At 36.4% G+C, this 27,377-nt stretch overlaps 3 protein-coding genes across 5 annotated transcripts in view; 1 reads left to right on the top strand and 2 right to left on the bottom strand.

Moving 5' to 3' along the window:
- LOC107677409 (sorting nexin-19) overlaps positions 1-17,489 on the bottom strand; it is a 29,955-nt gene extending 12,466 nt beyond the window's left edge. Inside the window, 8 exon segments of the mRNA XM_074186967.1 lie at positions 3,879-4,030; positions 4,160-4,247; positions 4,446-4,630; positions 14,863-14,986; positions 15,304-15,448; positions 16,782-17,098; positions 17,101-17,391; positions 17,483-17,489. Of these exon segments, the coding sequence (XP_074043068.1) occupies positions 3,879-4,030; positions 4,160-4,247; positions 4,446-4,630; positions 14,863-14,986; positions 15,304-15,448; positions 16,782-17,098; positions 17,101-17,391; positions 17,483-17,489 (1,309 nt within the window).
- Positions 532-20,102, bottom strand: gig2o (grass carp reovirus (GCRV)-induced gene 2o). 3 transcript variants are annotated; one of them, XR_001632838.1, is made up of 4 exons: positions 20,008-20,102; positions 19,149-19,935; positions 16,200-16,203; positions 532-543 (listed from the first exon to the last, which is right to left on the bottom strand). XR_001632838.1 is itself a non-coding variant. In XM_016472310.1 (2 exons), exon 2 carries the CDS (start codon positions 19,932-19,934, stop codon positions 19,284-19,286), a length of 651 nt encoding a protein of 216 aa, XP_016327796.1. In that variant the 5' UTR covers position 19,935; positions 20,008-20,102; the 3' UTR covers positions 19,112-19,283. The 3 variants fall into 3 exon arrangements, 2 of the variants coding, with proteins under 2 accessions (XP_016327796.1, XP_016327797.1); XM_016472310.1 differs by lacking the exons at positions 532-543; positions 16,200-16,203 and having other exon boundaries at positions 19,112-19,935; XM_016472311.1 differs by lacking the exons at positions 532-543; positions 16,200-16,203 and having other exon boundaries at positions 19,112-19,935; positions 20,018-20,092.
- Positions 20,103-20,955: 853 nt separating this feature from the next.
- On the top strand, positions 20,956-27,181 carry pou2af2 (POU class 2 homeobox associating factor 2). Its single transcript, XM_016472309.1, has 5 exons — positions 20,956-21,126; positions 23,446-23,546; positions 25,104-25,146; positions 25,269-25,573; positions 26,356-27,181. Exons 1-5 carry the CDS (start codon positions 21,114-21,116, stop codon positions 26,770-26,772), a joined length of 879 nt encoding a protein of 292 aa, XP_016327795.1. The 5' UTR covers positions 20,956-21,113; the 3' UTR covers positions 26,773-27,181.
- Positions 27,182-27,377: the final 196 nt, after the last annotated feature.

Raw genomic sequence — 27,377 nt, 5'->3', positions numbered from 1 at the left:
TTATGCATACCGTTTTAATAAATATTGATTAAGAATGTTTGAACATATAGCCTATGTATGTAGGCTATTTATGTATTCATTCATTCATTCATTTTTTTGCAGTGTATAATTTTCCATTCTTGATCTGTTTCTTTTTTGTATATTACTTAGCCTACAGAAAGTGAATAATTTCTACTACTGAATTTATGAACAAGTTCGTAATAATTTTTTTAACATTTCAATTTGGTCACGAGTGGGTTTCAATACAGTTCAAGTGTTTTTTGTCTGTAGGCTATGTGAATAAAACTTGCACGTGAGTGAAATGCCTCAGGTTCTCCTTTCATCTGACAGTGATTATAAACATACTATGCCCTTACGTAAGGCCCAGGCAGCAGTCAAGCCTTGAGGCTGCCACCATCTGTGGCAGCCTCACGTATAAACAAATACGTTGGTGGATTTTGATGTGAGAGGACAACAGGGGATTGACTTTGTAGCATTATTAAGGATTGGTATTTTGGCCAGAAGCAACGATTTAAAGTTAAAATGCCTTAATAATGGATGTTTCTTACAAACACAGCTTTTCACTTCACAAGACGTTAATAGTTGGGCTGGAGTTCAGTGGATTACTCATAGATTATTGTGATGTTTTTATTTGCTCTTTAAACTCTCATTCTGTCGGCACCCATTCACTGCAAAGGATCCATTGGTGAACAAATGATGTGATGATACATTTCTCCAAATCTGTCCAGATGAAGAAACAAAGTCACCTATTAGAATTGATGTAAATTAATCTTAACCTGCTCTAGTAAATGCCCCTCACACAATACAAACATTATTTAGGCAATAATCTGACAACACAGTGAATGCAGATCCACAGTGAAACCATTTATATAATTAGTGTAATTGATAAATGTGGAAAACTGCCTCCATTGCTGATACACAAGAATAAACCATGAATATTGACATCCAGTATGACATGTCACTGTTTATTATATATTTATATTTAATGTATTTGCCCAGTGTCCATAGCTCAGGATGTGTTTATTCACAAATATGAGCAAATACAAGGAATACCTATAAATAAAACTTAATCTTCCAGACAATTGTTTAAATTCTTGTGCTGTCCACTGTTTGCTTCTGGCTATTGTTCTTAAAAGACTGTTGAAAGCATTACATCTGGTGTTTGAATCTGAAGTCTCTGTACACCTGTTGCTAACATGCAGTCATCACACTTGAAAATCTAGCACGCAAATCCAGCTAGGTTTCAAAACCAACGTCTGAGACAAGTACACAAAGTTCTTCTAAAATGTGTGCATGCGTGTTTAGCAAACCACCAAATAATAACACATGGATTTTATTATAACCCCAGACATTTGATGGCTATGCATGAAAGAATGAAAATAACAAGAAATTTAATCTAATTCTGCTTCACTGGCTTCCTTAATAAACCTGGCGTTGGTTACAGATGTTTAAAACAAGGTCTAACTCTGAAACTAGACTTGCAAGGCCAGGTGCCGTGGAAATAGCAGTCTGGCCATTTTAGGTACGGACTTCACTGTTTCAGCAGCCAGATTAATCTAATCCTGCAGGCTCATTCTGCTCCTCCATTGACGATCTTGCTGGGCTGTTTACTCTCAGACTACATTTTTTACCATTAACCTCCATCACCAGTGATAAATATGATCTCACTAAGATCAATATAGATATTGTAAATATTTTATTTGCTATAGTAAGTGACATAAGAAGATTAATGTGCAGACCACTCCAGAAATATTTTCATTCAATTTAATTGAATAATATATACATAAAACAAAATGTAAGACATAAATTACTGTTCAAAAGTTTGGGGTTAAGATTTTTTAAAATGTTTTTGAAAGAAGTCTATTTGATAAAAAACCGTAAAAGTCATTATTGTGAAATACAATTATTACAATTTAAAATAACTATTTTCTATTTGAATATATTTTAAAATGTAATTCATTCTGTCATGGCAAAGTTGAAGTTTTCACACGTCTTCGCACGATCCTTCAGAAATCATTCTAATATGCTGATTTGGTGCTTAAGAAACATTTCTTATTATAATCAATATTAAAAACAGTTATGCTTTTGTGGAAACGGTGATTAATTTTTTTTTTTAAGTTAATAAGAACAGCATTTATTTGAAATAGAAATCTTTTGTAACATGGTAAATGTATCACTCTCATTTTGATCAGTTTGAATCAATAAAGGTATTAATTTCTTTAAAATAAATAAATAAATAAAAACACTTACCATTCTCAAACTTTTGAATGACAGTGTATACAAAAACGGCAAAATTATTATTCCTTTTTATGTAAATTAATACTTTTAATACTAATACTTTTAGACATACCAACATGGTACATCTGCTGTTTGTTCATTTGAAAGAGTCACAGGGAGGACAAAAATATCCAAACTACCAGATTGCCAAGAAGGGATTTTCACTGACCCCTCTTCATGTTTTGTCTATACAGTACACAGAGCAGAGACTACTAATTAAACAATTAAAAAATAGGTATATTCCCAGCAATGATAAATCTTATATTTGACAAATGATAATGTCCACGAAGAATTTGAAACGTCTGTGGTTTCACAGACAGGAAATATTGGAAAATGTGTGCTGATGTGTATTTGCTATAATATGAATAAAAATATTATGCTCCATAAAGGTTCGATGAGTATTGCTCCGCAATATGCACTGATTACTGGGAAAGTTTTGGGCAATTAATAAGGCTCAGAGAAAGAACATTAGAGATTAAAAACAGAACATAGGATGGTGCATTTAATTTTTCTTTTGCCTATTTTATGTTGAACTGTCAAACATTTCTTAAGATAAAATATACATAACATCTTAAAAAAAATTCATTAAAACATTAAACTGAAATTAAATATTAGTTTCCTTTGTCCTATTTACATAGACTTTAGTCGGGGTAGCACCGTATTTTATTTTTTAACGGGAATGAAAACGAGGCTATGAGGGATAGAAGTACAGTGCGTTCAATGAACTGTACTCGTGTTTAACAACATACCGATTATTTTGCTGATGAAACGCCTTTCAGAAAAAACTTATAGTGCACAACAGTTTTGAAAGTTGTGAAAATTATGTGCTTTAGGACTTTAATACAGTGCACGCCATATCCCTCACAGCCTCGTTTTCAATACAGCGTCCATCCTGAATAAGGTGCATACTGTATGAATAAGGTGCATACTGTATAAATATATCAAATGTACTACAATTACATTCAAGAGTCCATTCGAGCGGCCTGTCAGGACTATGATGTGAAATGAAGATCACTTGAAATTTAATCTGAATGGACAATATTCAATATTCAAGGACCACACATTGTTTAAGTTCAAAATGGCGCTTTAAACCTTATTTTGAACTCATACTCCAAACCCATTTGAAATAGACAGCGAGTTTGAAAGTCAGATACAAACTGTGAGACAAAAACATCTGTCTACAAAGCCAGCCAAACTGATAAGCCAGACTGATAAAAACATCCAAATGTCCTCATCTCGAAACCAATGTATTCAGAAAGAGGGAAGAAAAGAAACGTAGTGTCCTCAGGCGAATGCACTGCAAAAAATGCTTTTCTAGCTTAGATCTTTTGTCTTGTGTCTTGTTTTCAGAAAAAACAAGTCGAATTTAAGTGAGTTTTTGCTTGAAACAAGCAAAATAATCTGCCAATGGGGTAAGAAAAATAATCTTGTTTTCTGTTTGAAACAAGATTATTTTTCTTACCCCATTGGCAGATTATTTTGCTTGTTTCAAGCAAAAACTCACTTAATTTTGAATTGTTTTTTCTGAAAAGAAAATCCTGTCTAGAAAATCCTTCTTGATTTAAGAATTTTTAGATATTTTGGCTGGAAACAAGACAAACGATCTAAGCTAGAAAAGCATTTCTTGCAGTGTGATGGTGTTCTCTCTACATCCCCAGGGACACTCTGAAGTAAAGACCTCTGGAATGTCTCCTCAGAAAATTCTGGAACAAGGAACTCCAGCAGCACGTCAACAATACAGTAAACCAAGTGCCTGAATGGGCCCATACCAAACAACAAGTGTTAATTGTTAACAGTCAATTATTTCCAGCCTATTGAGTTTATACTGTATAGCAACAAGAGAGATCACTGAAGATTATTTTGTGAATTTAGAGTATAAAACCTGTTAATACTGGGGTCTTGTAGCGATTCCAGCACATGCTCCCACACCAGTCTGCATTTTTCAGAGCCAAGCATGTCTCTAATTAACTCTACAATTCACAGAAAACACAAGCAACAATTTTATGTCAGTATGTAATGCTTGCAATAAAGGCTGTTGATGCACCAGTTACAATGGTAGGTACAATGAGACTGTGTCAAACATGCCTAAATGGTAATGAAGGCAATCCAGCTCATTCATTCTGAAGATCTTCTAATCAAGTGGCTCTAATGTTGTTGTATGAACTGACCTGGGAACAGCTGCATAAGGCAGTGCAGGCATTAGAGTCTCGTCTTCTCTCTCTGCTCTGGGCTCCTCTCTGGCCGTGGCACCACAGGCAGCTCACCCCCGGGCTATACTGCATCCTGGAGAACCCGCAGGTAGATCACCCAGCATGGGGCACTGGTTAGGTGGGCTATACTTTTGTCTAACCACCTCAGGAAGACAAAATAAGAGAGCAGACCTTAGGATTCTGTAGAGTTTCCAAATAAACTTCTCGATGCGGTATACCATTCTAAGGAAGCATAAGTAGTTTGAAGTGAATTATGTATAAAATGATGTAAAGGTCCAACTCACTCAACTGTAAATGACTCTTATAAGACTCTGTATATGACCAGTGTAGCCTGATTCCCAAAAAACAAATAACTCTTATGAGCTGGTTCTTTTTAGTGAATTAAAAAACATAAAGCACAAAAAGTGTAGCCCGATTCAAAAACAAATGACTCTTATGAGCGTGTTCTTTTTAGTGAATCAAAAACATACAGCATGATGACCAGTGTAGCTCGATTCCTGAAATAAGTGACTCTAATTAGCAGGTTATTTTTAGTGAATGAAAAACACACAGCATGAACAGTGTAGCCCAAATGACAAACAAATGAATCCTAAGAACTGGTTCTATTTAGTGAATCAAAAACATACAGCGTGACCAGTGTAGCCTGATTCCCCAAACGATTGATTCTTATGAGCTGATTCTTTTTAGTGAGATAAAATCATACAGCGTGACAGTACAGCCCTGAAAGAAATGACTCTTATGAGCTGGTTCTTTTAATGAATAAGCATTAGCAGAGAGTGAAATTCTCAAAATTCTCAAAATAATAGCCCAATACCAAAATGTATGGGAATTAAATCAAAACATTGAATCAAAATGTGAGCTTGTAAATCGCATCTAATGAGGAAATCTGTATCGATAGCCAGTCCTAGTGAGGCCATTACTTTAAAAACAATTTTTTTAAAAATCTGTTATGTAATGGTATATGCAGTTCAAGTCAAAGTCTTTACAAGACTTCAGTACCTACACTCCTCCTGTCTGAAAATACATGTGTCTCGAATGTCAACTGCACTGGACTATAACCTATTAATTGTCACTCCAGCTGGGCCCTGTCATCTCCTCTATCTTTATCCCTCTGTTACTTTCTTTGAAATCTCAAGGCTAATATTATGCACACCAAGCCTCACCACTAAAACAGATCTCTGCACACTTTAAAATCAGGCAAAGGAAATAAAATAAACTCCACAAGTGCATGAGAGTTAGAAAGCGTTGGGTCAGGAGGGGCCAGTGTTCTGCTAACAGCTGGCTGAACATATCTGTTTATTTTTCCATTTCTCTGCCGTGTGGTGCACGTGTCCCCTGAGCTCTTCACATGTCATCTGTGTGACTGACAGTGGGGAGCTAAACCGGTCTCCAGGGTCGCGTGCCTCCTCTCCAGAAATAGCGGCCAGAATGATGTGTTTACTCTACACTATACACTAACATGCACACAGAAACACTGAGACAGACATACACACATAAACATACTGAAGGAAACTGTAATTCCGAACTGAATATGATTGATATACATTACTCTAAATACTTTTTTGCGGACACTGCCACACAAACACATACCCTCAATGCCTCACATGTGCATGCACAGTCACAGACTAAACAAATAAGCATGCTGCATGGTGGAAATATAGGTAATCAATGTCCAGACCACAAAAACCTTCCAGTAAAATATGAGGTAACAAATAACACATTTTTTCCCTTGTCATATTATTATTATATTATAGTTTCATTGCATTAGGGTAAGCTATAAAAATTAGGATACTCTGTGGATTCAGTGAATTCATTCAGAAGAATTTTCCAGACTGATTCAAACTTTTGAACAATTCATTAAAAGAACCAACACTTAAGAGTAATTTGTTTGTGAATCAGACTACATAGGGTGCATTAGAAAGTTTAGAGACAGAATGGACATCCACGGGATAGAGATAAAGAGAGATGGGCAGCTGATTAGATGACAAAGAATAAAATAGGACAAACGTCACAGAAATGTAAAGAAATTGAATTAAAGGAGAGTTTCATATCAAAATCAATAGCTCTCATTTTTGGATAATGAAACTATGCTATAGTGACAATTAAATATGGAACGTTTTGCCAACCTGAATGTAAAGATCATTCATAAACTGAGACAATTACAGAAAGCAGTTGTTTATATTTTTTAATCGTTTGAACGTTTGTGGACATACAGAATTTCTGCTAATATCTGACTGACAGTGTTTCTGCTCTGAATCATATTGAAAAACAAATGTTGAGACGTGACATATAACCTCTGTGAGACATCTAACAGCTCCAAATGATCACTGTCCAAGTATTCTTTCACAATAAAAAAGTACTGTACTTCCACATTGCGTTCTTTAACCTAACCTCCTCTCACTTAAAAAGAAATCCTTTATTGATTTTGATTCTCATCACACAGTCTTCTGCCAAGACGTAAAAGAAAATATGGTGAGGCATTAGTTCAGATAACACAAAAAACATAAAAGTGTTGGGTTACACAACAATCTGTTCTAGTACAAGTATAAATAGAAAAATAATCAAATCTGACCCCTTGACAGACAGGTTTTTATCTAACAATCTCTGTGTGCACATGTATGTATGTGTGCGTAAAAGAAACTGACAGAAAGAGAAAGGGAATCGAGAAAAGACAAAACAGAAACATACAGGTTCAAAAGAGAAGCTCAGTCCCAACCGATCACTTCAAAAGCATTGCACACATTTCAACATCCTTACTGACGTTTACCTCATTCAGTTCAAGTCAAAACGTATCATGGTTACCACAAAAAAACTAAGCAGCAAATCCGTATATTATACTGATTTCTGAAGGATCATGTGACACTCAAGACTAAAGTAATGGCTGCTGAAAATTCAGCTTTGCCATCACAGGATTAATTTAGATTTTAGAAATATATTCAAATATAAAACAGTTAAATTATAAATAAATAAACAAACAAACAAATAAATAAAGTTTATGGTCAGTAAACAATACCAGATCACACACTTGTGCAAAGGGCAATAGTGTAAATGAAACAGAATGATGGTGAATGCTGGATGCTTGTCCCACCATTCAGGTGTATTTTGTTATATCCTGTGCTGTGTTTTGACTTCTTCATTGACTGAACAGTAAAGACAGCTGACAGAGCCACTGATCTAATTTGATTTGGTTACCTGTAAGACACAATCAGCCAATTTTTCAGATCACCTAACAAAAAGGCAAATTTCTGACAAAGACAAAAAGACAGCTGTCTGAAAATGGCAAACTCTAAGCAAAAGAAATGACTTATTTTGGGAACAAAGGAAGGTCTTGGTACTCTGACTTTTTAAGTCATCTCTAGGACATCAACCATATAACAACTTATGTTAAGACACAGACCTTAATGGTTTGTGCTGCCGCCTTGTGGTATAAACTAAAGCAATATGCTGATGGTCAACCTCATTATAAGTGCATATGAGTGAGTGTCCTTGTTTCTGCTGTTTTGATGTCTCCTGACACGTCTTCGAAAAACAGAGAAGATGCACAAATATAAGGCTAGGGAGCACCTTTTATTTTATTTTATTGAGTAGGGTTTAAATTAGTGTATTTTTTATGTTTATACAATTTGTAGAATGATCAGCATCAGACCACAGAATGATCTTCATTTACTTGAGTATCTGTGGATCTACTGGGACCTGCTCATTTGACCTGGGATTTTACAGCTTACTGTGTAAGCGAGTTCATGCAGTAAGTCCTCTACATCAGTTCAAAATTATTTCCAGCAAATCTGGGAAGTGTTAGCTAAGAAAGATCAGCTAACAGTGGTCTAACACTATTGATACTCTAATACTAGAGAAGAAATCCTGTCATAACGAAAAGAGCAAGATATAAAAATTAAAAAAAGCTAATTGTTCACAGAGTGGCATCAATTTCAGTTCAACACAAGCTCTCTGGAACCACCAAATTTGGTCAAATATGATCTTTACAACTATATAGATGATTTATACTACTATACTATATACTAAATGTGATGTTGTTCTCAGAATTAGGTTTAATTAATTGACATAATGCAACATGAAAACAGAACATCAGATGATTTCCACACACACAGACCAAAAGGACCCAACTTGGTATTCAGCCAAGATGCTCTTGTGGTGACACAAGGTCTGCTGCAGATATATACAACCCACTGTGGTGTTTATGCTGCCACATTTAATGGGCATCTCCAAATCCAGCGACTGGACGAAACAGGATCTCGTCAGCACTGAAATCAAAAAGGCCAATGCATCCTAACCCAGTGACTTCACAGTAATGTCAGTGTACACAGCAAGAACATTCCCGGCCCACGTTTGATTTACATTTCCAGTGGGACATTTTATTCATGGACAGCAGCACCCTGCTGACAAAACACTGGAGCAGTTTGTTTGTCTGGTGTGAATTACATGCTGGTATTAATGCTGGTTTGCAAGTGCAAAATGTGGCCTATTTGGGCATTTGTTTGTAGGCCAGTAAACTGCACATTATGTTCTACAAAACATGGAATTTCAACTAGAAGTACAAGTATTCACCTTTTGATGTTGTGCACTGGCTAAAAGCACTAGGCTGGTGATAAAAATCCACAACTGCAAGGTATTAAGCCAAAAAAATAAGAAATCAGGAAGGGGGCCAACACTTTTTCACACCACTGTATAAAGCCTCACTGGGAGATATAAAGTCATAACTGAAAAATTCCAATTCAAATTGTGAAATATTCTGATATCTGAAATGTAAACTGTCTTCCATAGGTTTGAGACCAGCAATAACTTTATCAACAAATTATCAGCAAACAGTGTTGGGTCCTTAAAGTTGGCATGTAACTGAATAGCAACAGATATTTTCTTCAGTATTGTGACATAGATCTGAATGAAACAGACTACTGAAAAAGGGCAGAAATTGGTTGTTGATTAGATGGCAGCAAGCTGGCTGAATGTGAGCTTGCAGTCAATAGTAAGAAAGGAGTGGATTTCAAGTTTGATTAGAAATTGTCAAAAATGAAATATGCACGGTTGAATCATTAATAATAAGATCAATAGCATGCATTAAGAAAATAGATATGGTGACTATTTACTTCATGCTGCAAGGCATCTAATGCCACGTCACTTACAATAATGTTTACTTTTCAAATAATAATGTGTGTGCCTGTAATATTCTAACTTTCCAGCAAGTCAGACTATATGATCAGTTGCTTTTTTTTTGTATCAGCACTCTTCTACAGTACATGTGTAAAGCATGAAGAGTGTGTGCTAAAGACAAGGCACACCACACACACTGAGCACACAGAGAAGGAAGCAAATGGACCAAAACTGTTACATAATAACCCTGTTTGAAGATGTTCCATCCCCAGTGATGCCAATACATGCTTTGAACCACAGAGAGCCATACGTTCCCAGATTCCTCTCCAGCTAAGCACCAGAGAAACTCCTTAATTCTGGAACAACCAAGAGAAACCTTTCATGATTATCCTGTGGCAAGTTGATCCACTTGAAAAAATAACTGCTGAGGGACCAATGATTCAGTTCAAAACCAGACAGATAAGACACACTCACTAACAGTTTGAAAACGGTTGGCCAAACTAAACAAACACATTACTGGCAAATGGTGAAATCGGTCTTCTCACATGATATATGTGAAGCCGTCATATGAACAGACTGTCCTGAAGCGCCGGTGAGCTGGCCTTAAGTGTGGATATATCATATATAAAACAGTTATGGCTATTTTACAAGACCAAGATGCTAACATGAAGACGAGACTAAAGAGGACGTCTTTCTCGCTCGGTCTCCAACCCCTTATCTAATCCCAATCGCACATTTTATGTCAAAATTCATCACGGCAAAGCTCCTAAAAAATGACTATTAGAGAAAAGGACAAGCCTTACCATATGTCTGGCTAACTCTGTCTTGGCTTTCAAGGAGACAGGATGGAGAGAGGTTAGTGAGGCTTGAATATCTGTTGCCTGTTATTAGAAATTTCCGGAACTCTGGGTCCCAACGACATACTGTGCTGACGTATGTACTTAACAGTCAAATGTTTACCAGATGGATTCATGAGTGATTGAAGACATGAGGGCCTCACACATCCTGTAGGAAAAACTCCTAGTACACCTAGTACATTTTATAACTAATAAGTGTAGGCATTTTATACTTTATGGAAATAATTTAATAACAAATTTAACTGACTGCCACTTACTGACAATAATTTTATATGGGGGCAAATAAAACTGAATGAATACCCTGCAGCTCTAAGGAACTGCATTTTTTCAGGAACAAATGTAACATCGTCATATATTCAGAGTTTAAAAGAGTGCTTTCCAGCAGCGGCGCTCCCCCATCAATCTTCAGCACCACAGCAAAAGAAATCCAATTTTACCTGAGTGAATGTGAATCTGATGGATTTGCTGAATGTGATGCAATAAAAAGATGATGTACCACAAAATAATGGCAAGAAACATCTTTCTATTGAGAATTGGGTTATACAGCTCAACCAGTGTTGTCCAATTCCAGAAACAAATGACTCTTATGGGCTGGTCCTACGTCATCCGCTGGACGCCACTCTCTCGTGAACGTGCGTACGACAGTTAGCAGAAGCTAGAGATTAAGGTTTATAAAGTTGTAAATATGGATATTTTTCTTACACAAATGCATCGCGTCGCTTCAGAAGGCCTTTATTAACCCCCCGGAACTGTGTGGACTTCTTTTATAATGGATGGGTGCAATTTTTTTGACTTTTTTGGACAAATTTTGGGCTACAATCCACTCCCATTATAAAGCATGTATTAGCCTGGACATTATTTAATATAACTCTGATTGTATTCGTCTGAAAGAAGAATGTCATATACACCTAGGATGGCTTGAGGGTGAGTTAATCATGGGGTAATTTTCATTTTTGGGTGAACTATCCCTTTAATGAATGTTAAAAAAGAAGAGCTACCAGTTTGAGTAGTTTGAGTTTTGTAGCATTAATTATACAAGCACAAAAAATAAAATGAATATATATATATATCCTGCCAATACATTATTGTGTGCAGATATTCCTATATTTACACACACACCAAAACTAGTACTTAATAACCATTCAAGAAAACACTTCATACATTTGAAATCCAGCATCTAAACTAATCTAGCACTCACCCCATATCGAACACTGAACATTCTGTGCACCTCTTTTACAGGAAGTATTCCTCTAAAACTGCAACAATCCTAATTATGCTTAGTATCATTTGTTGTACTGCCCCCAAACCACATGGAAAAAACATGCTGGAGTAATTGCACATGGAATAGATAAGACAATGTCATGCGTAGAAAATAGCTTTAGATTCAGCTGACATAAGATGCTGATTTTAGCCACACTAATTAACACCTGTCCTGTTCTGGTGATGTCATACAGACAAGGGCAGCATCAACTGTCACATCATTTAACAGACATAAGGCCCATCCTAATATAACCTTCCAGAAAAACAACTTTGGCTCATGTGTATCGCGTTTTAATAAGGGCGAGGCCAAAATTCTAACTTTATCCCAAACCTAAATAGGGCAATGTAAGAAACACATGCTCAAAGTGACCAGACAAGGCCTCAGGGAGAATTGCAGACACACGGCCTACTTAATGAAGCACTAAAATCTGAGCATATATTAGTTTACAAATGGAAACCAAGAAATGGCTAGCTAATCTGCATGAAAGTTCTTAGTGTTTTCTGCTTCTGTTTAAGATTACATTTATGCATTTGGCAGACACTTTTATCCAAGGTGACCTAGATTGCATTCATGAGGATATATATTTTGCTCAGCTCATGCATTCTATAGGAACTGAATTACCCGCAGTATTTAAAAATAAGGCAAAGTAACGGCCAAGTCTTACATCGTTTATACGTAATAACCTGAAAACATCTTAACAAATGCCTTATATTGTGTTCTTTTATCAAATAAAAACATTGAACTCTAGCAAAAACAGCAGAAGGTGTTTGCATGAGAAAAAATCATGCTAATGGGCAAAATAAAGACCATGATTTTCTCTTTATGCAAACACCTTCACTGGAATTCACTAGTACTGACATGTCTTTTATTTTAGATGACTGATTTTTAAAGCCTTGATTTATAATGCCTTATAAATTGACTATTAATACATTAATTATGACTGTAATGCACTTTATAATGCACTGTACGATCTCATAAATATTTGTAATACATTATAATACTTATCTATTCATTGTTACACCTTACGGAATTATGAAGCATTAAAACCCAATGGTAACACTTTACAATAAGGTTCATTAGTTAACATTAGTTAACTACTTTAGTTACCATGAACCAGGAATGAACAGTAATTCTACAGCATTTATTAATCTTAGTTAATTTCAACATTTATTAATGCATTATTAAAATTGTATTATTCAAAAAGTATTAAAAAATATTTAAAAAGTTGTGCTTGTTAACATTAGTTAATGCACTGTGAATTAACATGAACTAACAATGACTGACTGTATTTTCATTAACTAACATTAACAAAGATGAATAAATACTGTAATAAATGTACTGTTCATGGTTCGTTCATGTTAGTTAATACATTAAGTATGGGATAAGCAACGGCTTGCCGTGCATTAAAGGATTTTAAATGCACGACGTGGAGGCCAAGAACCACCCGACGCGAAGCATAGTCAGATTTGAATAATTGTAAACTATATATATTATGATAGATTTTACAGACAAGATAACAAATTTCAGCACTAACGTCTATATTTTGATTCTGTACTTGATAAACCAATAAACAACCTTTCTCTGAATACTCAGAGAGAAACAAATAAAGCATACTTTTGATCTATTGTAGCTAAAGTTGTGTTGGAAAACATAGGCCTGCTGAAAGCACTGATTGAGGATATTTCACTGTGCGTGCAACAAATATTAACACTGGCACGAGGAGTGAGGTACTCTGGGGAAGTGACAGCACATGTTGTAAAAATGCTGTAATCCTCGTGAGGAAGACATGAGCTCACAGGAAGTGTGAATACACCCACATGCATTGTTATGATTCTTCCTTTTGGAGTAAGAAACACCATCAAGTCCAACAGGTGATCAGATAATACAGACAGTCTAATACAGTCACCACCCATTTATCAAACATATCACAGAACCACTTGTGTATTTTTTAAGCATGTGTAAACCAGATAACAATCTGTTACCCTACATGAGACAGCTTATAGGGTGCTGAGATTGTTGCCTTATCTACAATAAATAACGATCAATAAACTAAATGACTCATTAATCTTGGGACCATATGGCAAACCAGACACAGCAGCCTGTGAGGTCTTTTCACAACATGCTGCTATTTTTTCACCATCACTTCTCTAACTGCTTATGACAGCTTACATATGTCTGGCCCACACAAATGACGCAAGCCTCTTGAACCAGATGCAATCCTGTTGAATAGCTCGCTGGCTAGTTATCAGCCAGCCCTGCTGCGATCCAATCACCTTCCTGCGCTTCGCCCCTCAATTACTTCTAATTGGGTGGAGTGCAGCACATGCATGAGAAGCTCTGCTTTCCATGCTTCTAAAAATGTTTTCCTTTAAAGTCTGATGGAGACTTATGCAGAGGAATGAATGGACAACCATTAATGAGCCTCAGCCAAAACAAGTGTTCATTTTTGAATATAATTACATGCTGATTTGCGTAATATTAAACATAATTTTGACATGACCCTGCTATTGTTAAATGTTTTTTTTTCTCAAAGGTTGGTTCAGTAAGGGTCTTGTGAAATACAATTCAGCTTGAAAGGGGATTATATCCTTGAAAGAATTTCATACTAGGTCACCATAATGTCACTTAACCAGACTTGTCTCCAAAGCCAGCATGATGGGATAATACAGTAATGTCAGGTGTATAACATTACAAGATTCAATGGCTTGATTTTGCTTCTGGCCATGTACAAACTCTAGTGTGCTTTAATGAAACAACTGACATATTACTCAAAGTTAACAATGAACTGTTTAAAGGGACAGTCCACCAAAAAAGGAAAATTCAGTTTAATGTCTTTCCAAACCTTTAAGATTTTCCTTCTTCTGTGGAACATAATAGAAGATATTTTAAAGAATGTTTGTAACCAAACAGTTTTGGTTCCCATACAATGAAAGTCAGGAAATTATGACAGAATTTTCATTCTTGGGTGGACAGTCCCTTTAAATTTGAACATCATGGCCAGCAGAGTGATTACTGGTTAATTAGTAGTTTGATCATTGTTACATACACACAGGGTATAGATTATAAAGGATACACCATAAAAATGACCATTAAAATCCCCTGAATTACTAAGAATTAAGATAAGAGTTGTCAAATGACTGTACCTCACCTTTCAATAAAAGTGCCAAAGAGCAGTCTGATGGTTTTCTGGATGTTTTCTGTACACAGCTAACTCCACTGGTCCTTCATCAGCAAACAAAAGATATTCAGAGCGATATCTGCCAGGGCAGTGTCTGCATCATTACAAACACACAGCAGTTTGAAACATCAACATTTGGCAGTGTAAAGTTAGGGTTAAATTGTATCAGATAAATACTTTGATTTCACATAAAATAATTAAAGCTACAACAAGTTCAATGTAGTTTATCAACACTATACTGCCCTCTCCTGTTTGATGTTCAACATTGTATGTACAGCATAATGCATATCTTTGCATGTGAAATTAAAGTTCACAATCACCTTATCCTGCACAATTTTAATATGCGTTTGAGTATAAAATACATAAAAAAAGGTTTCAAGCTCTGGCTTTTAAAGTTCTTAGTTGATTTACCTGCTCCTCTTCCTCTCTTTTCAACAGGTCTCTGCTCTCTCATGTGTCCTCCTCCTCCATAATGACTCTTGACACCCCCGTCCACCTGCTTCTCCCGTTCCTCTACAAACCCCTCCAGATCTGACAGGGAGAAACCTCGAAGAACCTACAGAAAGAGAGGAAAAGAGATTGAAACAGAAACAGAAAATCCAATGAGAGCCAGTTACTGGGAGTACTTAATCAGGTTTCAGGGGTACTTTTCAAAGACATTGACTGACTGGAGCTGAATAATGACACTATTGTCTTGCCACAGCTGCTTTACAGCAGAAATTCAGAGCCAGTCTGCAGATTTTGGCCATTCAGAGTTGACAGGTTTCACAGAAAAACATGTAGTGTAATGATGGGCACTGGCTCTGAGGTTTTCTTTCACTTAAATTAGAGGATATCAAACATGTTTGATATTTTGAGCTGATTTTAGAACATATAGGCCAGGTTTCACAGACAAGGCTTAAGCCAAGCCCAAGACTAAAATGTAAATCTGAGCTGTTTCAACTGAAAGAAACTTGCACTGATTGATCTTAAAATATGTCAGTGCCCTTGTTTTGTCTCAAGATGTACACCAGTAATGTTTTTTTCTAAGGCATGTTTATAAAAATTACTTAAATGTCCTAACTGAACTATGGCCTAATCCTGGCTTAGTCTAAGCCCTCTCTATGAAACCAGGCCATATTCTTTTAATTTGCCATGCTTCTCATTACAACGAGGTGCATGTTTCTGAGTTTGTTGTGTTTAGAATTACTTTAAAGTCTGATAATGTATGATCGTCAGCAGAGGCGGACACTAAGTAAATTTGAAGAACTGTTGTGCGTCTCCTAATAAAACACAAAAGGTGTTGGACATGAAGCAGCACTGCAGACCATTCTGTGTTTGACATCAAAGTACCACGAGAGCGATTAGACAGCATTTTTAAAATGTTTGTTTTGATGTCAAATAAGTCTTGCTGTTTTGCATTTTTGTTAAAAGCAGTGTTGCTGTTTTAACAAAGTTATACAGCTACAGTTGTGTTGCTGGGTTTTAAAGTAGGTTTGATTTTTGATTTTCTTCTAGATCACTACCATCCTGCTTTTGTGGGGGTGGGTAGGGGTGTTAAATAATAAAAAAAAAATTGTTTTGTTTTTTCCCCATAGGTTTTTAACGTTCTAAAAGCTCTTTATTCCAAAGATACTACAAGCTAGTCAGTCTATTCAGTAGGTGTAATGTATTGTAAGTTGCTTCAGAGGTATTGCAAGTATTACATACAACAATAATAAAACAGTGCATTGACATAAAAAAGGAAATTTACGTTTGGTAATTAAGTACTTTTAAAAGCAATTACTTCTGTACTTTTACTTAAGTAAAAATCTGTCTTTACAACTTTTTAGTAATATTTGACCAGCAGTATCTGTACTTTCACTTAAGTAATGGAGTTGTGTACTTTGTCCGCCTCTGATCGTCAGTCATTCGGTGATGAGCTCTCCCACCATGTTGCGGCCTGTTTGTGTTTCCAGGTGAGATTTGGGAATAAGGACATGCATGAGGAGATCTACCAGTGCTCTAGAGTAGCAGAGCTGGTTAGTTGGGCCAGTCAGGGCAGAGTGAGGCAAATCAGCCCTACTGTACAATCTCCATAGTTTTGGTGAGTTTGAAGGCAATTGGTCAGACTCTTCTTGCAGTGTTCGTTGGAGTTCCTTGGCTTGACTAAAGCCCTGCAGATGGCATCCACAAAGCTCTAGAACCCTCTGAGCCAGCGTTCTCTGGTGCACCTGCTTTGCCCTCTCTTCAGTTCAGCGGCCGCCTCCAGCATGGCATCCCTCACCTCCAGTTTGAACTCGTCCCCTCCCTTAGAAACAGAACTGCAGTACCAGGATGACACAAAGGCCTTATCAACAGCACTCTGAATCTCCCAGTCCAGTCTTTGTTCACTCTCTGGGGCAGTGTGAACTTCAGGGGACTGACCCAGGGGCAGAACGTGCTCCAAATGAAGGAGGCTGTTAGCATCCAAAGCGACACAAGATCCCAGCCATCCGCCCAGCACTACCAACAGACTGGTGAAGATGCACAGCAGCCGCGCTCGTGTCCGTTGTATCCGGGTGTGCCTCACACGTCCTGAAAAGTGAAGCTGCGTGCTCTTTGATCGCACCCTGGTGGCTGGCTGCAGTACAGGTCATAAACCCAGCCCTCTCCGTGTAAACGAATGGGACAAGAGTCAAAATAAAAAATAAATTACACTTCCAATACAATTTTCCGAAAGATGGTTTTGGTCATTTCAGGTAGTAGTTATCACGCTGATATATGTTCAATTGTTCGTTTTTGTGATAAGTTTTATTTTAGCTAGTAATTGGATGCTATAAAAACGGGGCATGTCGTTATGGTTGATTGGGTCTGCGGGAGTTTGATACCGCGGCTCCACCTCACGACACTACTGCGCAGACTCTGGCTCCAAACAAATCTCTACTGCTCAGACTCTGGCTCAAAATGACATAATTTACTCAAGATGGCAGCGGCCATACTGAGATGCTTTGGCTTCACTTTTCTATAGTGAAAGGAATAGGAGACGCATCGTCCATCTTTTTTTACAGTCTATTGTTGTTTCAGTCACGGTGTTGCCAAGTCCGCGGTTTTCCCGTGGAATTGGACTACTTTAACACTGTTGCCGCGACCCCAATAATGTATATTTTACCCTCCAGAACGCGATTTTTACTGGGGGACCCCTCGAAACGCAGTTAGTTTGGGCTAGTTTTGAGTAGCAATTGGGCGGGTTTTGTTGTGAAAACCTGGCAACCCTTTCCGTCAAGTAGGTAACGTTATTATTACTAACAATAGCGGACTCATTGAAAAATACATTGGCATCATCTGTATTAAAGTGAAAATAATCACTTCATGCAATGTTTAAGTGAATAAAATAACCGTGACATCCTTACTTACTGGAGTTCCACAACTATTGTCTTTGTTCTCTCTCACTGGACTTGTGTGTGTGTACTAGGTGATGTAAAAGAGGAAAGCAGGCATTTGGACCAAATCACTGTGAGGCAAGGGAGGGGGAGACTCAAAATGTTTCTAAACTTAAAACACATTTTTACCCTGTTTGTGTTGTTTTACTACTTACACAGTTATTTAAAGTATAAAACATTGTTATTCACAATAAACAGCTTTCCGCCTATGGCCGTTTCTGATCCTCAAGTTCCATGGAGACAAAAACATGACCATGCTTTATTCCTATTCTAGGCGATAAATGGTAATAAATTAAAAAACACTTTATGAGGATTTTTATAGCCTATATTTTTTTTTCTAATCTCCATTACAAAGAACAACACTTGAGTTTATTTAAACTTAATCTTAAATATTAAGGAAATGAAAAATCATTGTACATTCGAAATAGCCTACTAAATATTTGTAGACATATTGCTACAATTATTGAATTTCATTGTTGGAAGCATATAAAACCATTATAACTAACAAGTATAACAAGAATGTAAGATTATTATTATTTTTTAAATCCTACATGCAATAAAAATAGTTTTAAGTAGTTAGTTTGTAGGCTAGTTTTAAGATTTAACTAAATATAATAGTTTGAATTATGCATTCCTTTTCTGCATCAAAGGCAGATTTGTTTTTTAAAAACTAAAAAAATAGTGATTTTTAGTGATTTAGGTGGCTCCACAGAAAAATAAACACCAGAGACAATAAATGTTCAGAATGGAGGCTAAATTAGAGTATTATAGGTATAATTTAACAGCTCAGTTCATCATAATAACATCAAAAAAATATAAGAACAATGTGTCTGTTTACATAATGTGAAATAATGAATTTTTTAATGATAATGAAACATCTATTAACACGATTACACACAACAGAGAGATAAATTGCACAAACAGCATTTAGTCTACATGAAATAAAACTCATACGGACGTACAACCCAACACAGAAGTCATAAACATATAATCTGAAAGGTGATAGTTAGGCTACATTGTGTCTCTTTCTCTTAACTTTCTTTTACACGTGTGTTTTCCCTGAAAAGGGCAGATGTCTTCCTGGCATTCCCAGCACGGCTGAACATCATGGCCATCAGAAGCGTCGAGATGGCAAAGACTGCAGCCTCCGGTTTTAAATTTACTGCGAATCATCCGTCGAAGCTCCCAGCGTTTAGCGTCATCCACACAGCACGCCACGTCCACCACACTGATGCGCTTGGGGTCCCACACGCAGTCCTCCTCGCGACCAGACTTGATGGCGGAGATGTTGCTTTTTGGCGGAACCCACGCGCAGTCGTACCCGTTGCTGTGCCACGTTTTCTGAAGAGGATGATTGTCACGGTCTATTTTCTTCACTTTTCCAGCACGCACCCTCAGTTTGAAAACGACTTTGTCGTTCTTGTCGGTTTTATGCGGGTAACATTTGGCTTTCGCAATGTTACGACTGACATAAACCCCGGGGCCCAGCATTCCATCTATAGAGGGTTCGAATCCTTCATTAATGATGGTCTCGGCGTTTTTCAAATGTGTGCCGTGAAACATTGTATATTCACGGCCTGACTTCGGTTCCTGGTTCTCAGACAGAGACTTAGTGCGGTCTTTAACAGCTTTCCAGCCACAGAAAGACACACCTCCGTCCATTCTAAGATTGAATACAAAAATTAAATAAGTATTTACAAACTAAAACAAACTTTTATGTTTAAAATGTACTCACATTTGCTCACCTCCTTCAGTAGGCTATCTTCTATGTCACCCGGTAACTTTCTACTTTCGATTTCGTTACATAAGAAAAATATCGAGAGAGAGAAAAAACATCGCGAGATTCCAAAACGGTTTGCTTTTGTTATCGTCGATCCCACAAAACAAGGTGTGTTAAAGCTTCACACCAACACACAACGGGTGTTTTATAGATGTGTTATAAAAAACGCGGTTCTTGTTTATATTATTTCATTTCTGCGGGAACCAAACTGTTTAACATCCCCACGACAACTTGCTATTTTAAATATACTAGGCTATATAAATTCGTTTTTACAGATACAGTCCCTCTGGAACATCAATTGCCTTTCTGATGCACTGTAACAAAAAAAAAAAAAACTTTTCATCATTTGATCAACCATCCATTATAACTTTGATTTAACGTAAAAGGTTAAGGAAGCAAACTTAGTTCTTAAAATTTAGGTTATATCCCTTGCTTTATTAATAATACTTTATTATACGTAATTATTTATTTATTTCCCCCTTTTCCAGTGGTGACAAGCATGAATCATCCATTTTAACCCAGTCTTTACATAGCCACCAGGGTACCCCATATCCTACTAATTTCCTCCGAAAGGAACGTTTTTGACCCAGAGCCTCTTTGTAAAAAAAAAATAAAAAATTGAGATTTGTATATTTTGGATTTTGTATATTTCCTCTTGTCTTCATCTTAATGTGGTACTGTAAGAAAAATTACCTTCCTCTTTTTTTTCCTTTCCTCATTTTCCTCGCAATCATACTCAGGTTTTAATAAGGCTGTCACACTCTCCATTTTTCAACAGTGTAGCCTTAATAGTGTACCCTCTGATCTACAGTAGGCTAGATGCAAATTATTAAGAAACGTCTCCAAGCCAGTTATTTGCATTTAACCAAATGATGAAGGCTTCACAAGCGAACCCATGTGAAGGGTATGAATAGAGGTGCGTGAGCTTGACCATACGTATGTCTACTTAGCTTTTTACATCTTCTTTCTTCCTTTCGTATAATAAATGTGGTGTATGAGTTCTGATGGAATAGAAAACAAAACTGAAGATCTGAGAAACCTGACTGCGCTCAGCTAAAATTATGATGGAGACAGGTGAGAGTTACTGAGAATGTACATGAGAAAACTATTTTCGTACTATTTTTATTTAATTTTATTCGATGTTCAGTTTGTAACGCATTACTGGGGCTGTAGCTACATTTGCATTAAATGTGCTCACGTAAGTATTCGTAAATTATGATTAAACACCGTTGTTGTGTTACAGATATCGACAACAGCATATTTGTATATAGCCTAGCCTAATAACATAGGCCTATTTGTTCGCTCTTTTCATCTAAATGTAGGCTAGGCTATATAAAACTTTTTCTGAGAAAGAATGCCTTTACTGCAAAGTAAATGTTTGTTTTTAAAGAACCTTCATTTGGCCATGTTGTAAAACGTAATAAATAAAACAATTTAAAGTAACTTTAAATACATTTTAAAATCTGTATAGCGACTGACACGTGCAAATTAAGTGCTTTGAAACGGATTTTACATAGGCTTGTGATGAAGGTTATTAGGTACTTGTTAAAAGCTATAACAGAAATGGGAAGTAAACAATAAAAAGAACAAGATTACATCTGTACATCAGTGTGTTTTTGACACTGCTTTTTATTTGTATTTTTTTCCCTAAGAATTTGTTTTGTCTCAGGTGACTATAACAGTGGTCTTAGTGGTGAGACCAAAGAGTGTAGTAAATATGACTAAATGTAGTCGTTTTCTGCAATCAAACCCAGGACAACAGTAAGCATTTCAAGCCCTCTCTTGTCTTAATCTATATGTCAAGTACTGCCATTTATGGCTGTTAATGGGTGGATTATGATATCAGGCAAAAGAACTGTGTGTGCACACCCTAGACCACAGGTGTGTGTCTGAGAGAGAGAGAGAGAGAGAGAGAGAGAAAAATAAAGACAAGATATCAGTCTATCACTGAAAATGGATATTAGCCATATCAGAATATAAGAAAACATGAGAGAAATTCCATTCCTAAACAACAAAACCGCTGTTTGCCTATGGATCTGAATTTGAAACCTAAAGATCTAAGCTATGCCAATACTGCAAATTGCTTGTTAAACACTAAATGTTTTGCAAAGATTTTTCCTCAGGCTGGGGTGTTACTGTACATTAACAGATTTTATAGCACGAGTTATACATTTATTGATTTACATTTCTGAAAAGTTTAGTTTGTTTTCTATTGAAACTTAAGCCCATGAGTGGCTGATGTTTGAATAGAGTTATAATGCTTTGCAGGAATGGAATCTCCATTCACAAGAACATGAACTCCAGCATAATGTTTTTGTCAATTATTGAACTGTATGAATAACTGCTAATCAAGAGCACTTACAGTGTATTAAATCTATTTTACTCACACAGTTTCCACCCCTAAACTATCTCATCAACTAAAGAAAACAAGACCATGAATCAATGTTTTGACTATTACGACAAATAGGGACTTATTTGTAAGAAATGCATACTGTTTAAAACACATTCAATTTTATATTTAACACATTATATTGATCTTATTTGCATTATGAGTTTATTTCAAAAACTGCTGTTGTACACAATGGTTTAAGCAATAAACTCTGTATGCTTTTATTCACAGTCCAACTTTTAAAAAATATTTTATAATTAAAAAATGAAAATATTTTTAATCAAAAAAAAATGTTTGAATAGTTTGGTCAGGTCTGTATTACTGAAGCTACAGGTCAGAAGAAAGCAGGAGCCTTTTCGAAGTTGTAAATAAAAGAAAGATCACTGGAGTAAGTTTTACAAGAAAATACTATTTCTTTCTTCAAAGAAGTCTTCCTTCTTCAAAAATATATGTTTAATTCAATGTACTACTATTGTGAATGGATAGTGAAAATAAATAGTGATAATGTTTTTAAATATTCTGCAAAACTATGAATCTAGTAGTTTCCAGTAATGGCCAGCCTGTGAACACTGGGGAATTATGCAAAAGATACTTATAGCAAACTTATTGTGAACTGGTGTTTTAAATTGGATATGCCCAAGTGATGTTTTTATTCACAAAAATACTTGTTAATATCCACACTGTAAGGCTAATGTTGCTTTGTTGAAGTGTAAAGTCACAGCTCTGAAGTATAATGTCACTATCAATGTGGAAAGCTTTTGGACCAGACTTTATTTGCATGACTTTATTATACAGTATATTCATATAAATACATGTAGTCATTTTTCCCCTAAATTTATTCTTGCAGGTTATTCAAAGAAATTCACATTAACCAGAATGTTTATAAAGCATGGCATTCTTGTTTTTTATCTTTTTTAATGCTTTATTTTCTTTGTTTCCTAACACCAGATATTGCTTCAAAAAGAGACATTAAACACTGTAAATACATTTCTTTCTCTCCACAGAGTATTCCAAGAGAGTATACCAAGGTGTCAGAGTCAAGCACACAGTCAAAGACCTTCTTGCAGAGAAGCGATTACGACAAACCAATGCACCTCGATTCAGTGTAAGTTAGCCATCATTCTCACCATCTGGTCTGATTTTCTTACATATTATCTTGATCATCCCATATCCAGAAGTGTTTTGCTCTTTTCGTCTTTTGCTTAGACAGTATCTAAATCCAAGAACTTTACATTCAAGCAAATATGTGACCCTGGACCACAAAACCAGTCATAAGGGTAATTTTTTTTTTTATTATTGAGATTTATACATCACCTGAAAGCTGAATAAATAAGTTTTCCATTGATGTATGGTTTGTTAGGATAGGACAATATTTGATTAGGATACAACTATTTGAAAATCTGGAATCTGAGGGTGCAAAAAATCTAAATACTGAGAAAATCGCCTTTAAAGATGTCCAAATTAAGTTCTTAGTAATGCATATTACTAATCAAAAATTAAGTTTTGATATATTTACGGTAAGAAATTTACAAAATATCTTCATGGAACATGATCTTTACTTAATATCCTAATGATTTTTGGCATAAAAGAAAAGTCGATAATTTTGACCCATACAATGTATTTTTGGCTATTGCTACAAATATACCCCAGCGATTTAAGACTGGTTTTGTGGTCCAGGGTCACATATAAGTGTAAGATATCTCTCACACAGCGACACTGTTTAGAGCATCCATGCTTGTCATGTCCTTGTTACTTTTAAGAGATAAATATCAGGTACACCTGCCAAAATCAGATCTACCTTCCTGAAAGGGGACAGACAGGTATTGTTACCAGTAGACGGTTAAACCCAAGCCTTAACTGAGGTTATCACTGAGGGATTTGCTACAAAATATAAAAGAACAGACAGTCCTTGTGCTCTAGTGAACTCTGGCTGCAAGTTTTTGTCTGCTTTTGTTTTGTTCGGTGTCCTTATTGAAACTAATGGACCAGTCGGTTCATGCAAATGCCTCAGACGAGGTGGTTGGCCTCAATATATATCTGAACAACAGACCAGCAAAGAGATACACATTACATATTCTACATGATGAATAAAAAGCATTAGTTCATTATTGAAATAAGTTAACTACTATAACAATTCTATTTACAGAATATCCATGAAAAGTGCCTCTATGAGCGGCATGTATTGACTGTGAGTCTCTGACAAAGAACGATATCTACTAAACAAATTAACTTAATTCCACTGCGTTCTTCCCCGGCACGGCGCAGAGTCAACTGGGATGTGTTCCTAGTCATCCAATGATTTCTTTAGATCCTTGTGGCAAAATCTCATGAGAAGAGCACACACTCCACCAGAGGGAAGTGTACATTTAGAGCGAGGGGGGAGCACTGTTGTGACACTGGCAAATCATATTCAAATATCCTCCCACATGATTTGCCTGGCTTTCAACAGAACAAGCACTAAAACTTGCGCCTTCCTGTCTTTTTCTCCATATTCTCACTGGCTGTACAAAGCAGCCCACCGGGGGTTCTGTGTTTCTCTTCGCCTTTATATTGTAGGGAGATTCATTACATGCCATCTTCTTAAGTGAAGTTTATGAGAAACACACATACATGGACAGACTGTGTTAGTGTCAACTGACTCTCTAACTTTTTTGGTTTTCAGACAGGCAGCAGTTCCTCTCAGCCAGCTTTTGTGCCAATGCCTGGTGAGTCCGTCTGGTAAAGCTTATACACTCCTAGATCTAATCAGATAAGACAGGTGTGCTCAGTGAGAGGCTAATTCATCTTGAATCAGGGTGTTAACAGAATTTCCTGCTTCCTCTTGCAGGGTCGCATATGCTTCCTGGTTACTACAGTATGCGAAGATCCTTCCTCCCAGACTCAGAGCTCTGCCATCCCATGAAGCAGTACTCACCAGACACTTACTCTTCAGCGCTGGGAAGCAAGGCCTTCTCATACGACCACCCCTCCTCTTACCCTTCCTTCATTGACAGCTACTACACTCCTGATTCATATGGAGATTACAGAGGGCCAACATCTTATACCACCAGCGGAGGGTCACTGTTTCCACCATCTACATTACCAACACTACTACCAAGTCTGTCTGGAGAGACATCGTCACACTTGCATTTGGTATTCACACTTCCTGCAGCTGATATTATTTGGGTCAATGATGTATAAGAATCTCTCTAATTTATTTTAAAACTCATCTGTTAAGTTCTGTTTGTGTTCATGTTGGTTTCATATGGTTTTGAAAAATTAAAGTTTCAATTCAATGGCTCTAAAAAATATCTGTCAAGAAAAAAGTAGCCTATATGTAAGAATACACATTATTAACAAGGACATTTTTAAATATATTTTTCAAGGAATGTTTTTTTTAACAAATATAATGAATTTGTAAATATAATTTATGAATATCCTATGTTTTTTTATTTAAAACAATTTTCAGCAAGGACATATTAAATTGACCAAAAGTGACATTAAAGACATTCACAGTGTTACATAAGATTTCAAGGTTTCAAATAAATGCTCTCATAAGAGAATTTTAAAATTAAAAAAATACTTTTGAACAAACTTTTGAACAGTAGTTTACAACATAAAAAGGGTTGCACCACATGATTTTGTGGACAAACTATTTTGTTTTTTTATACAAAATTTGTTTAAAAATTTCCTCAAGAAATAATAATAAAAGATAATGCCAAACTACTACTATGTCAAACGGGTTTTTCATCTTGTTTCTTTTCAGTTGTATCACCCTGACATTTTTTACTTTTTGCTCCAATAATACATATCAAAATGAATTTTAATACAGAATTGTATTTTTGAATAAACTAATAAATAGGAGAACGTCATTGACCCCTTTTCTAAGCAAATTAATGAAAAGACTAATAAGCAATGGTGTTTCTCTGCTACAGAGAGACCCCTGGGATCAGCCATCAGAAGACCCAGTCAGTCAGTCAGAAGTCATATGTCCTGAGGGTCCAGCCTCTGTGGCAGACTCACCATCCCTGGGAGGGCCTGACTCTGGGAGTTCCTCTCCATACCGTCTATCCTCTGGACGCAGCGGAAGCTCCATCCCATCCAGCTCTCAGACTTATACTCTACAACCCTTGGAAGACGTCCCGTACCCAGCAGCATCCTACACCTCTGCTTCCAGCTACTCCTGCCCACCGTACATGACAACACCTGGAGATCTGGCTGTGGTGAAGATGACACATGTCACCACAGAGGAGGCTGGTGGTGGAGTGGTGTCTCTCAGTGACACTACATCCTGGGCTAAAGATGATGGAACTGGCTCCTGGTTGTCATATGAGACTAGGAGGGCTTTTTGAGAAGCTTAAATGACATTACAAAGACTATGGACTGATCATTTGCAATGACACAGTTTCTTTATTCTTATAGAAAAGGAGATCATAAAGATGACCTCCTCAATAAATGCTGGTCACTATACAATTTTAAACTGTTTATATTGCTCAATGATACAGCAAAAATATGTGTTAATAGTTTAGTTAATTCAGGGTTTAATTATGCATTGTACATGCCCAAGCGCTCTAGGATGAATTAGAAGCAATGCTCGCTTTTTTTTCCTTTCTTACATTTTCAATAAACCCTCGATGACTGGTCTCGAATATAATTCGCAAATAATACCAAAGAACACTCTTTAAACAACAAGCATGTTAGACTTCTGTCAGGAATGGCAATATAAAAAATAAACATGTTTTGCTTTGAAGAAAGTGTGTTATCTTTATAGAACAGAACAGAACAGCTGTTCCAAGGAGCCAACGAGCGCTGTTGTTAGGACGCCACTGCGTTGTTAAGTTAAGGCCCCCTTAGTGACAGGAGTGAATGAGGAAACAAACAGATCGCCTGTTCAAATTTATCTCACTTCAGTTAATTTATCTCTTATAAGTCATACATTTATCATGCAATTAAATGC

This window comes from Sinocyclocheilus anshuiensis, unplaced genomic scaffold, assembly GCF_001515605.1.
Source record: "Sinocyclocheilus anshuiensis isolate Anshui unplaced genomic scaffold, SAMN03320099.WGS_v1.1 scaffold668, whole genome shotgun sequence".
Taxonomy (NCBI): Eukaryota; Metazoa; Chordata; class Actinopteri; order Cypriniformes; family Cyprinidae; genus Sinocyclocheilus; species Sinocyclocheilus anshuiensis.
The sequence above is the reverse complement of the archived record's forward strand: the minus strand, read 5'-3'. Positions and strand labels throughout refer to the sequence as shown.